This window comes from Lolium perenne, chromosome 4, assembly GCF_019359855.2.
Source record: "Lolium perenne isolate Kyuss_39 chromosome 4, Kyuss_2.0, whole genome shotgun sequence".
Taxonomy (NCBI): domain Eukaryota; kingdom Viridiplantae; phylum Streptophyta; class Magnoliopsida; order Poales; family Poaceae; genus Lolium; species Lolium perenne.
In genome coordinates this window covers 168,774,532-168,785,658 of record NC_067247.2, presented here as the reverse complement: position 1 = coordinate 168,785,658, position 11,127 = coordinate 168,774,532, and the positions used below count along the sequence as shown (strand labels likewise).

Here is an 11,127-nt window from a genome sequence, read left to right as displayed (position 1 = left end):
TCTGCTCCATTTTTCTTCCATTGCGAAGCAAACGAAACGAAACCAACCCACGTCCCGCTCCGCCATCCGCCGATCTCCCTGACCCGAGCACAGTAACCCCAATTCCCCATGGCCGGCTACCCCCCACCCCCCGGCTCCGGCTACCCCTACGGCGCCCCTGCCGCCGGCGGAGGCTACGGAGCCCCACCCACCGATCCTTACGGCCAGAAACCCCCAAAGGAAGGCAAGAACTCCGCCTCCGACCCCTACCACGGCGCCCCGCCCCCGCAGCAGCCCTACGGCGGCGCCGGCGGCTACGGTGCCCCAGCGCCCTACGGCCAGAAGCCCCCCAAGGAAGGAAAGACCTCCGCTTCCGACCCCTACCACGGCGCGCCGCCCCAGCAGCAGCAGCCCTACGGCGGCTACGGAGCCCCAGAACCGTACGGCCAGAAGCCTCCCAAGGAAGGCAAGACCTCCGCCGGCTCCGACCCCTACCACGGCTCCTCGCCCCCTTACGGCGGCGGGTACGGAGCCCCCGCGCCGCCCTACGGCCAGAAGCCCCCCAAGGAAGGCAAGGCCTCCTCCGGCGCCGACCCCTACCACGGCGGCCCGCCCCCGCAGCAGCCCTACGGCGGTGGCTACGGAGCCCCGCCCGCCGGGCAGCAGCCCTACGGCGCCCCTCCGCCCTCGTCGTACGGCGGCGGCTACGGGAGCCCGTTCGCGGCTCTCGTGCCCTCGGCGTTCCCGCCCGGGACCGACCCCAACATCGTCGCGTGCTTCCAGGCGGCGGACCGCGACGGCAGCGGCATGATCGACGACAAGGAGCTGCAGTCCGCGCTCTCCGGCTACAGCGGCTTCAGCCTCCGCACCGTCCACCTCCTCATGTACCTTTTCACCAACACAAACGTCCGCAAGATCGGCAAGTCCTCTCTCCCTCCCTACCGATCTCTCTCTCTCTTTCGCCCTCTCACCAGGTCACTTGCACGAATCACATCATCATTCTAGGATTTCGGTCTCTCTGCCTCTCAGCTCTCTCACACGATCGGGCCTGTTTGGTCCCAGCCACACTTTGCCAAGCCAAAGTTTGGCAATTTGGCATGTGTTTGGTTCTTGCCACACTTTAGAGCTGCCACACATCACTATCCATATGGCCACTTATCATAGAGTGAATTTTTTATAACTTTTGCCACACTTTGTGGCTTCCAAAATCCTAGCCACACTTTTGTGGCTGCCACACTTGCCAAAATTAGGCTTGGCAAAGTGTGGCTGGGAACCAAACAGGCCCTCTCTCTTTGCAACTTTGAGCCGGGGAAGTTTTTCTAGTCTTTCGGGCACGCAATTTGAGAGTGTCCAGTGCCTAATTTTTAAAGGTTGAAATTCACGAGTGGATCTATTTCCTTTCTGGGTAGGGATTTGGTTGGGATGCGCGCAATATTAGCTCAGCTTGACTGGATTTCACTCTGTCTGCCTCCGGACTAGCGTTACACACAATGGAACACATGCCGAATATGTCATGTTGGACATTGTTTGGATCGTAGTTAGCACTTCAATGAGGACATAAGGTTCCTGTAGAAAAACAACAAGGTATTTTTTTATTATGGACATATTACTAGCAACTGGTGATTGTTGTATTTTTCTTATCTTAGCAGTATGAGAAATGGTTTTCAGTAGACGCGGCGGGTTGTTTCTCAGAGCTTCATCTCCTAGTACAAGCTATGTAAATTTTCCACTTTTATTTTAACTTGTTCCATTACGAAAACGTTATTGAAGATGTCATTGAGTATAGCTCTAAGTAGTAGAGTAGATAACAAAGCCAGCATTGAAAGGCTTATTTTGGACACAGTTCTTAGAATGAGTAGAGCAAGCAGTAGGACTGTGTACAAGTAGAGCAATTACGCAGTAGTAGAGCAATTACGCAATTGGTAGAACAAGTAGAGCGATTACGCAGTATCATTTTCAATTCTATCTCTGGGGTTGATCTTCCAGAAAAAAATCTCTGAAGTAAAAAATATAGTTTTCATGAGGTAACAATATCTAGCAGTAGGACAGTGTACAGTTTTTTGGTCTTGGTTTTCAGTAGCTGGGGGTGTCTTTGTAGTCTTTCGGGCACGCAATTTGAGAGCGTCTAGTGCCGAATTTTAAAAGGTTGAAATTAACAAGTGGATCCATTTCCTTTCTGGGTAAGGATTTGGTTGGAGTGCGTGCAACATTAGCTCAGCCTGACTGGATTTCACTCTGTCTGCCTGTGGACTAGCATTACATACAATGGAACACATGCCAAGTATTGTCATTTTGGAGATTGTTTGGACCGGAGTTAGCACTTCAATGAGGACACAAGGTTCCTGTACAAAAACACCAAGTTGTTTTCTTATTATGGTCATATTACTAGCCACTGGTGATTGTTGACACAGTGTCAGAAATGGTTTTCAGTAGACGTGGAACTGCAGGTTGCTTCTCCGAGCTTCATTTTCCTAGTACAAGCTCTGTAAATTCTCCACTTTCAGTTTAACTTGTTCCATTATGAAAACTTTTTTTAAGATGTCACTGAGTATAGCTCTAAGTTGTAGGCAACAAGGTCAGCATTGAAAGGCTTATTTTGGGCGCAATTCATAGAATGAGTAGAGCAATTGTATCTCTGGAGTTGATCTTCCAAAAAAAAAATCTGAAGTAGAAGTTTTCATAAGGTCATAATATCTAGCGATAGGATAGTGTACAGTTTTTTGGTCTTGATTTTCAGTAGCTTGTTCGTAGCTTTCTGTCTTTTATCCGTCTGCTGCTTTCAGTTTTGTAGTTCATTTGTTGTTCTTCTGATGAAAATGATACACATTTAGGTGCAGGTTCAAGAAAAAAAACTGAGAAATTTGTGGTCACTTGTATAGATTGAGAACTCCACACGACATAAGTAGCTCCATAATGGAGTTCATAGTCAATTTACTATCATGCAAATACTCATATACAAAATTTTCCTGACGAATTATCGCAAAGAATAATAATTTTTCATAATGAACCTGAAACTGTATGACCTTATCACACTTCCAGAGGTAAAAATATTTAACATGGTTATTCCCTCCAAAAAGATAAGTAGGCAGCTCTCAGTATCTATGTTGCATCTGAGTCAACAGTTTAATTTAGTTTTCTCCAAACTTCAATGCTTGAACTGCTTTCAAGTTAGTCTTACCAAAGTTTCTTGATGAAAGTTTTGCCCTTGAAAGTTTGAGTTATGTCTCATAACTTCCCTTCACCAAAACTAGAGGTAGCTTCTTTTGTGATAAACTACTGTTTGCTGGTAATTTTTCTGCAGGATAAAATCAGTAGGATGTTAGTTCTTTGGTGAGAAGTCGATCACATTAGAAGAAATTTGTAGTTTACGGCTTGAAATTTTTACGAAATACATGAAGTCATCTTAATCTGCCTCATAATTCACATTTCTAGCTTGCTATCTAGAATGATCTGCCATTTGTATTTTGTCTTCGTTTGTTTCGGGTGCACAGTACACATGTACTATATTTTTACATATCGATTTTCATCTTATCTTCAGTATCTTTTTTCATTAACTTCTTAATTTTTAATATTTTTTGTTCAATTCTTTCAGGGCCCAAGGAGTTCACTTCTGTGTTTTACAGTCTTCAGAACTGGAGGGTGAGATGCTACATCAGTACAGCTTCAAGCTTCCTTACTTTTTTGTGGGGGAACCAATCAGCTAACTGTATGTGTTGATTCTGAACATTGCATTTTAAATTTTCCACATGTATTTTGCAGGGTATATTTGACAGGTTTGACCGTGACCGAAGTGGAAAAATTGATGCACCAGAGCTGCGTGATGCTCTTCTCGATCTGGGATATTCAGTTTCCCCAACTGTGCTAGATTTGCTTGTATCTAAATTTGACAAGACTGGGGGCAAGAACAAAGCTGTCGAATATGACAACTTCATTGAGTAAGATCACTCCTTCAATTAAACTTTGCTGTTTTCCATCAAACTGCACAAGCATTCTTGCATCCTCTAATGTACTGACACTTGGATAGCTTAAAGTTATGTAGTTTCTCAGTTAAGATCAAAATTGGCGAAATACTCTGCATTCCTGTTCAAAGCTTAGCACAATGTGATAATGTTCTTTAATTTCAGCATTATGTGCTCATGCAATATTGGAAAACGTGCATCACTAGATTAAATTGTGCATATCTTGCTGATATTTGTACTTACATCATTAACTCTGCTGTTTGGTTTCTTCCACTTATGAATACAAATATCCTGTCCAACTTGTGAAAGATCAAACTGAAAAAATGGTCGGTCATCAAATCGATTCTTTATTTTCCACCTTGTTTTCTGAAGCAAAGCTAATTAGCCTTATGATTCTAATCTGAGGAATAATCTGAACCCTACTACTTAGTACCATTTTGAGACATTCCTGATTGTTTGTTCTGCATGTATGCAGATGCTGCCTCACAGTGAAGGTAATTCCTCCGCCATACTGTGGAAAATTGAACACAGTACTATTATTTCGTACTTCACCGAGCTCATTTGGCTGAACTACTTTCGCAGGGTCTGACCGAGAAATTCAAGGAGAAGGACATGGCGTACTCGGGGTCTGCAACTTTCGGTTACGAGGCTTTCATGCTGACTGTGCTCCCTTTCCTCATCGCATGATTCAACCGTGGTGCTTCAGGGCTGAGCAGCTTAATAAGGCCGGCGAGTTATTGTGTCAAAACGGTTATACCTGTTGCTATAGCTGTTATTGCAACTAGCTGCGTGGCTGTAATTCAGGGGAGTCGAAAGTAATGGATGTTTAGTGCTTAATTTGCTGTGCGACACGTTTTTTTTCCCTCCGAGAATCAATACAGACAAGTAAACCGTGCAGTTTATATATGGATTCTGGAGATGATGTTCATTGCTCTTTGTATCCGGTTTGGAGTCCAACATAATGTTATTCCTTTGGCTACTGAAAGCCGTCTCGTACTCGGGCACGGGAAACCTCCTATATATACGCCGTGCTGCACGCGATCTTGCTTACCACAGTCGGTAATCCTTCCACAGTTCTCGCGCGTGATTGTTTTGCAACGCCACACACGCATGCGGGGGCCGATGGCGCCGCCGCGCCTGCCGCCGGGATACCACTTCACGCCGTCCGCGGAGGAGCTCGTCCACAACTACCTGGAACCCTGGATCGCAGGGCAGCCGCTGGGCGAGCTGGCCTCCGTCGTCTGCATCGCCGACGTGTACGGCAGCGACCCGGCGGCGCTGACGGAGAGGTTCAGGGAGTTTGGCCACGACGGGCAGCACTGGTACTTCCTCTGCGTCACAAAGTGGAAGGTGAGAGGGGCGGCCGCGCTAAGGAGCCGGCCGGCGGCGGTCATGAACCGAGCCGTGGAAGGAGGCGGCTACTGGCAGCGCTGGGGGCAGGCGGGCGCCAGCCAGCACAGCTTCCAGTACCGCGACGCGGACGGCAGGAGCACGGGGTGGATGATGGTGGAGTTCCGCAGCGGCCTACCGGCGGCCACGGACGGCGAAGGAGTCAAGGTCATCTGCAAGGTGTACCTATCGCCCAAGGCGCCGACCACGCCGGCGGTCGACGAGGAGCGCCAGCACGTCGGGACCAAGAGGCCGGCAATGGCGGTGAAGGAGGAGCAGCGAGATGGCAAGTTCGTCGTCGAGGATGCAGGTAACTTGGTGCCTGACACGGTTGATGGTGCCGCCGCCGCCGCCGCCGCCGCCGGGACGACAGCCTGGCTGCAACCGAACTACGGCGGCGCTTTCATCAAGATGGAGGACGTGAAGCCGTTGGTAATGGTGCGTCCAAACGGGGAGGTGGTGCGATTCGGCCTACCGGCGCCGGCAGTCAGCCCTGGGGGCACCGACGAACCATGAAACAAGCCAAAGGGCGGGATGATGTTGTCAACGTTCAGCCAAACTTGATGTCTGAGTTCAAGGTTTTGTACTAGAATTATCTTCCTAGCTGAGTTATCTGATGTCAGCGATCATATGAATCTAGTAGCAACTGATATAATTTTATGAAACCACGTATCTGCTCGTCCGTGCAATTCAAAGGATTAACAGAGAAGTTCATAGATGTAGAACGAACTGAAACTAAGCTAGTCCACACAGGAGCGCCATTTGCTGTTGTTCTGCAGTGTGCTCTGGATTTCTTCTTGCCAGAGCAGCCTAGCTACAACGAATATCAGACACCAATGCTGTTCATGTCGGTTCTAAACTGTATCCGCCATAGCAGAAACTACGCAAAGACAAACCAAAAACGACCTCAAGATGTAATTCACACAGCTGCGGAAAGTGGTGGTGCAGAAAACGTTAGTCCCTTAAACGGGCACCATGATGTTCTCAACGTTCAGGCAAACTAAAAGCCTCATAATTTCTACGTAGAAAAAGGTTTTGTAGAATTAAATATGTAACTGAGTTATCTGACGATAGCCATCACATGAATGTTGTATTAACTGATACTAATTTTATGAAACCATTTGGTATTTCTGTTCGTGCATGCAATTCAAAGGATCAACAAACAAATTCATAGCTGTAGAATGAACTGAAACTAAGCTAGTCCACACAAGAGTGTCATTTGCTGTTGTTCTGCAGTCTGCTCTGGATGGGCAGCCTAGCTAGCACGAACATCAGACACCAGTGTAGTTCCTGTCGGTTCTAAACTGGACCCGCCATAGCAGAAACTAAAGATAGTGGTGCAGAAAAGATGGTTTTGCAGTTCACAGGGACAAGGTTGAGCAGGTAGGTTTGTCAAAAAATCTGAGGGGGGAAAACATGGACTTATTACTCCTAGCTGATGCTAGAACCAAAAGTACCGCACACCTCCTAAGTCCACTATCGACGTTGCCGGCCATTGTTGCGGCTGCTGCTGCTGTTGTCATCTCCCCTCGGCCGCTTTGTACCAGACCCGTACCTGCTTGATCCACCACTGCCCCCACCACTACCACCACCATGGTGTCCACTTTGCCGTGCATGTGAAGAATGAGATGAGAAATGCTGATGCTGCCGCACTTGGGGTGGAGGGGAAGCGTAGTGCTGCTGCACTGCATGCTGTTGTCTGCAAAGAGGAATGGAATGTGAGTTCAGCATTGTAAATGTATATCAATATAACGAGAATCAGCATGGCAGCAAATGATCATCAAATCTAAAACGACATGACATATATGGGTCTCTGGCCAACACAAATTGGTCAAAGAACAGCCTTATGACACCCAGGTATCTGGCTAGCACACATAATTTTCCGACCTCGTCTTTACCAAGATAGGCGTGTGCTGTTTACTAAGTAACATGTGCAACTGTCGCACATTTCTTTGTTACAGTATTCGACTTTTAACGTGTGCTGGATAATTTAATGCAAGTAGTGAATATAATGATCTATGACAAGAGAGTGACTCATGTTTTTTTACCACAGACTTGTATAAACAACTAACTTTACATGATAATAACTCCAGGAATCCGATGAAAAACAGGGACCCATCTACTCCTCACAGCAGCTAATCAAGAGTTCATGGGTGTATCTTGTAGGGATTTCAGCACAAGGTAGTACTTACACAACATATACAAGACGTCCATCCGGTAGAAGCATTGGAACCATTGCTGCACCAGGAGGAGCTCCTGGGGCATACAACAAAGGCTGCAAAAGTTGCAAGACATTTAGCATGGTTTCTTCCTTAATCCTTACATATATGCATCATCAATTTACCATATGAAACAGTTTCTGGAAGATGTGATATACCTGTGCACCATAAGCAGGGGGTGCACCGTAAGCAGGAGGTGCACCATAGGCATCTGGTCGTGGCATGATACCATATCCAAGTGGGGCATGGAGCAACGGACCACCTTTTGCATTAGATACTGATACGGCCTCGTCCTTTCTATCGGCAGGAGGTTTTGCAAGCGAGCATTCCAGGAGCTGACCTGTTGAGAAAGAAAAAAATGATCTTAAGTGCACCAAATATAACAAACAAGACTAGAAAATTCCAACTCAAGAGGAAAGCTCACCGTCCAGCTCATATTTCTCTGTGTTCTTCACAGCCTTCATGGCCATGTGATGGTCCTTAAAGTGAACAAAACCATACCTATTATCATGACCATCTTTTGAAGGGGGGAGAACAACTTTTATAATTTCACCATGGTGCTCAAACAGCTTTTTCAGCTGCTTTGGAGTAACATCCATGGGCAGGTTTTTGACATATACAGATTTTCCCTAAAACCGAACACAAGTTCATATAAGATATCATGATAAGAAACCAGAAAAAAGAGTAGGATTTGTCTATCTGATTATTCAAGAACCTGTGAAGTAGAGCCGGCAGAGGTAGAATCAACATTCTTAACATCTGCCCAGCTGACAGTAGGAGAGTTTGTATCTAGTTTGAAATCTTCTGTAGACATCTTCTGCTTCGAATACTCAGCACATGCATTATTATGGTATTCAACAAAACCATAACCTTTATTGCCATCCGTACGCTTGTCCTATAACAACATAAATTATTTTAGGGTAAAAAGATATGTGTGGGGTTGCACAGTGTAGTTGGTCAACTATTCTAGTTTTGATCATCAATTTTTTTTTACCTTAATGAGATCAACTTTTAATACTCCAGGACCAACCTCTTCCACAGCCTTTTTCAAATCGTCATGTGCCCAACTGCGAGGAACATTTCCAACAAATAGCTTGTTCTTAGCCTGCGAGGAAGAAACATTTATCCTATTTCCCTGTTATGAGAAGAAGCAGACAAATTTCAGTTAGCACAAGACTATCAATGCACATCTATGTTGTAAGGTACCGAAACTATGATCCACATTATATGGAGTCCTAAAATATCAGTATAATTATAGGTTACAATCCTCCACGAAATTGAAATTGCAATTGAATAGCAATTTGCAGTTAAACGTAACAACAAGGTTTGATAGGTCAAACTTACTTTTAAAAAAACACATACACATAGTTCTCAATATTGCCAGAAGTTGTACTGGAGTACATAAGTTAAGTACTTAACACGGCTTTATTCCACACCTCCCTACTCACTTACCCAGGGAGGTCTGGAGTACACAGATACACATGTAATTGTTTAAACTTGTAAAGTACCATGTCAAACCATGAACATTAAGTTCATTATTAAGAGTTAAGATTCATTGACATGAGAACATGATAGTCAATGTGTAAGATCAGTGGAAAACAAACCTTGAAAGTTGAATTGTCCAATTTTTCGATGGCCTTCAAAGCGAGATTCTTAGTTCTGAAAGTAACAAAAGCATAATCCATTTTGCCCGGCTTGCCTTGCATTATTCTCACCTGCATACAAAAAAGGAGAACATGTAAGTGCAGAAAATACACATAGAAATGTTAACCTTAAAAAAGTGGGGGTACTCACTTCCACAACTTCGCCAACTGGCTCGCATAGTTTCTTGAGATCTTCAGAAGATGCCCCAGTGGAGATGCCCCCAACATATACTTCAGATCCATGAGGAGGAAGAGAAAGAAGCTCCGCATGCTTCTCTCTGTCATTCCCATCTTCGGCCTCAACCTGCTGATGAACAACTTCCAATTTGCTGTCACTGTCATCAAATTCTCTTTCTTCAGGGTCTTCCTCCTCCTCTGACTCCTCTACTTCCTCCAAAATATCGTCGTCCTCCTCCACCTCCTCCTCTACCTCCTCTACCTCCTCCTCAATTTCTTCATACTCAACCTCTTCCTCTTCTACCTCCTCTTCATGATCATCAAACTCCAAGCATTCTTCTGGTTCAACTTGGTTGGGAAAAGCAGCATCTTCTGTCCTCCTAGGCATCTTGAAGAGCTCGAAGTTGCAAGGCAACTAAGGAAAGAGCACAGGAGCCAAAAATATCGGGAGAGCAAATTGATGACATGTGGATAGGACAAAAAACAACAGAAACAAGTAGAACAAGTGGTATGCACTAATATCAACTTGGATGTAGCCATAGGTGACAAACTGGATAGCACGGAATTGCTTTAAGGAGCAAATGAAGAAATTGCGTATGCTCAGGGTGAGGTTCTCAAGAACACAATCCTGAACAAGCAAGGAGAGAGAGACGGCAAGGGTATACAAACGGGGGACAAGCATGCTGATGGTGTAATTGAAAGGTGGCAATATTCCATGAAATGAATGGAATGAAAAGGAAAGGGACAGGAAGAAAAAGCACAGTGAGAAAGTAGATAATAATGTACATAATATGTGCATCTATTCTAATGTAAGACAAACTGAAGTAAATAGCATGGCGCTAGTTAAGAATCTGACTGGTGACAAAATGAAATATGATCGTCCTACACAGATTTTAATTAAACCTGCAAAGGATTGGACAGAATCATGACAGGCTACAACGCAAATGACTTCCATACTGACAGGCACAGCAAACTAACCGTTCATTTTTTTTCATCGGGGAAGTAAGTAACCACTACTGTTGGTTGTGCCACAATGTCCATAACAAGTGTACCGATCATTAAATTGTTCAAGGCATCCTTGAGGTAAAGCTGGACCTAATTTCGTGTTTTGGTGGAGTGCAAATTAAAGAACCTAGTAGCCATTTTTTTAATGGCAAACGACAGAAGAAGAATAGCAACACGTCGGCAACACAATCTGAATTAACATAAAATTAAAACGAAGAAAAATAAGTGGGTAAAATCACACCATTTAGTAGTAAAACCTACAAACGAGCGGATACAAATTGGATTGCACTTCGCTAGCAAAGCAACCGACGCAAGAAGATCGATCATTTTAGCCAGGTTTTACCAGTTTTTTTTTACGAGAATGATGATTTTACCAGTTCAATCAACGCAAAAGAAAACAAGGTCTGCCCTACATGGGAGGATTCACAAGTTATCCTATCCACATCGCTCGGCACCTCTGCCGCAGCATAGAACCCAAATCGCACCGAATCGGAGCCCGGAAAAAGGACAGATCTTGGCGAGGGATTCGGCGAGTTTACCTCTCTCTCTCTTATCGGCGAGGAAGGAACGCGGCTCGAATCCAGCGGGGTGGTGGCGCAGCTCGATAGGCGGAGATGGAGGAGGCGGGGCGTCGGCGAAAGGGGAAGAGGAGCAGCCAGCCCTAGCTAGAGGGAGACGAAGAAGAAGAGGCCCGACAAGGTCGCGGCACATTTAGTGAGGAAGTTTTCAATCTAGCCCCTCAGTCTTTTCCGTCGT

General features: G+C 45.4%; 2 protein-coding genes across 2 annotated transcripts; one reads left to right on the top strand and one right to left on the bottom strand.

Moving 5' to 3' along the window:
* LOC127294756 (uncharacterized) lies at nucleotides 1-4,866 on the top strand. Its single transcript, XM_051324638.2, has 5 exons — nucleotides 1-898; nucleotides 3,572-3,618; nucleotides 3,739-3,914; nucleotides 4,414-4,432; nucleotides 4,521-4,866. Exons 1-5 carry the CDS (start codon nucleotides 109-111, stop codon nucleotides 4,623-4,625), a joined length of 1,137 nt encoding a protein of 378 aa, XP_051180598.1. The 5' UTR covers nucleotides 1-108; the 3' UTR covers nucleotides 4,626-4,866.
* A 1,549-nt stretch (nucleotides 4,867-6,415) lies between these two features.
* On the bottom strand, nucleotides 6,416-10,881 carry LOC127294755 (heterogeneous nuclear ribonucleoprotein Q). The gene is made up of 9 exons (XM_071818896.1): nucleotides 9,893-10,881; nucleotides 9,341-9,781; nucleotides 9,151-9,261; nucleotides 8,541-8,681; nucleotides 8,262-8,441; nucleotides 7,971-8,175; nucleotides 7,705-7,886; nucleotides 7,520-7,602; nucleotides 6,416-7,026 (listed from the first exon to the last, which is right to left on the bottom strand). The coding sequence occupies exons 1-9, from the start codon at nucleotides 10,163-10,165 to the stop codon at nucleotides 6,804-6,806; spliced, it is 1,839 nt and encodes a 612-aa protein (XP_071674997.1). The 5' UTR covers nucleotides 10,166-10,881; the 3' UTR covers nucleotides 6,416-6,803.
* Between the last annotated feature and the right edge of the window lie 246 nt (nucleotides 10,882-11,127).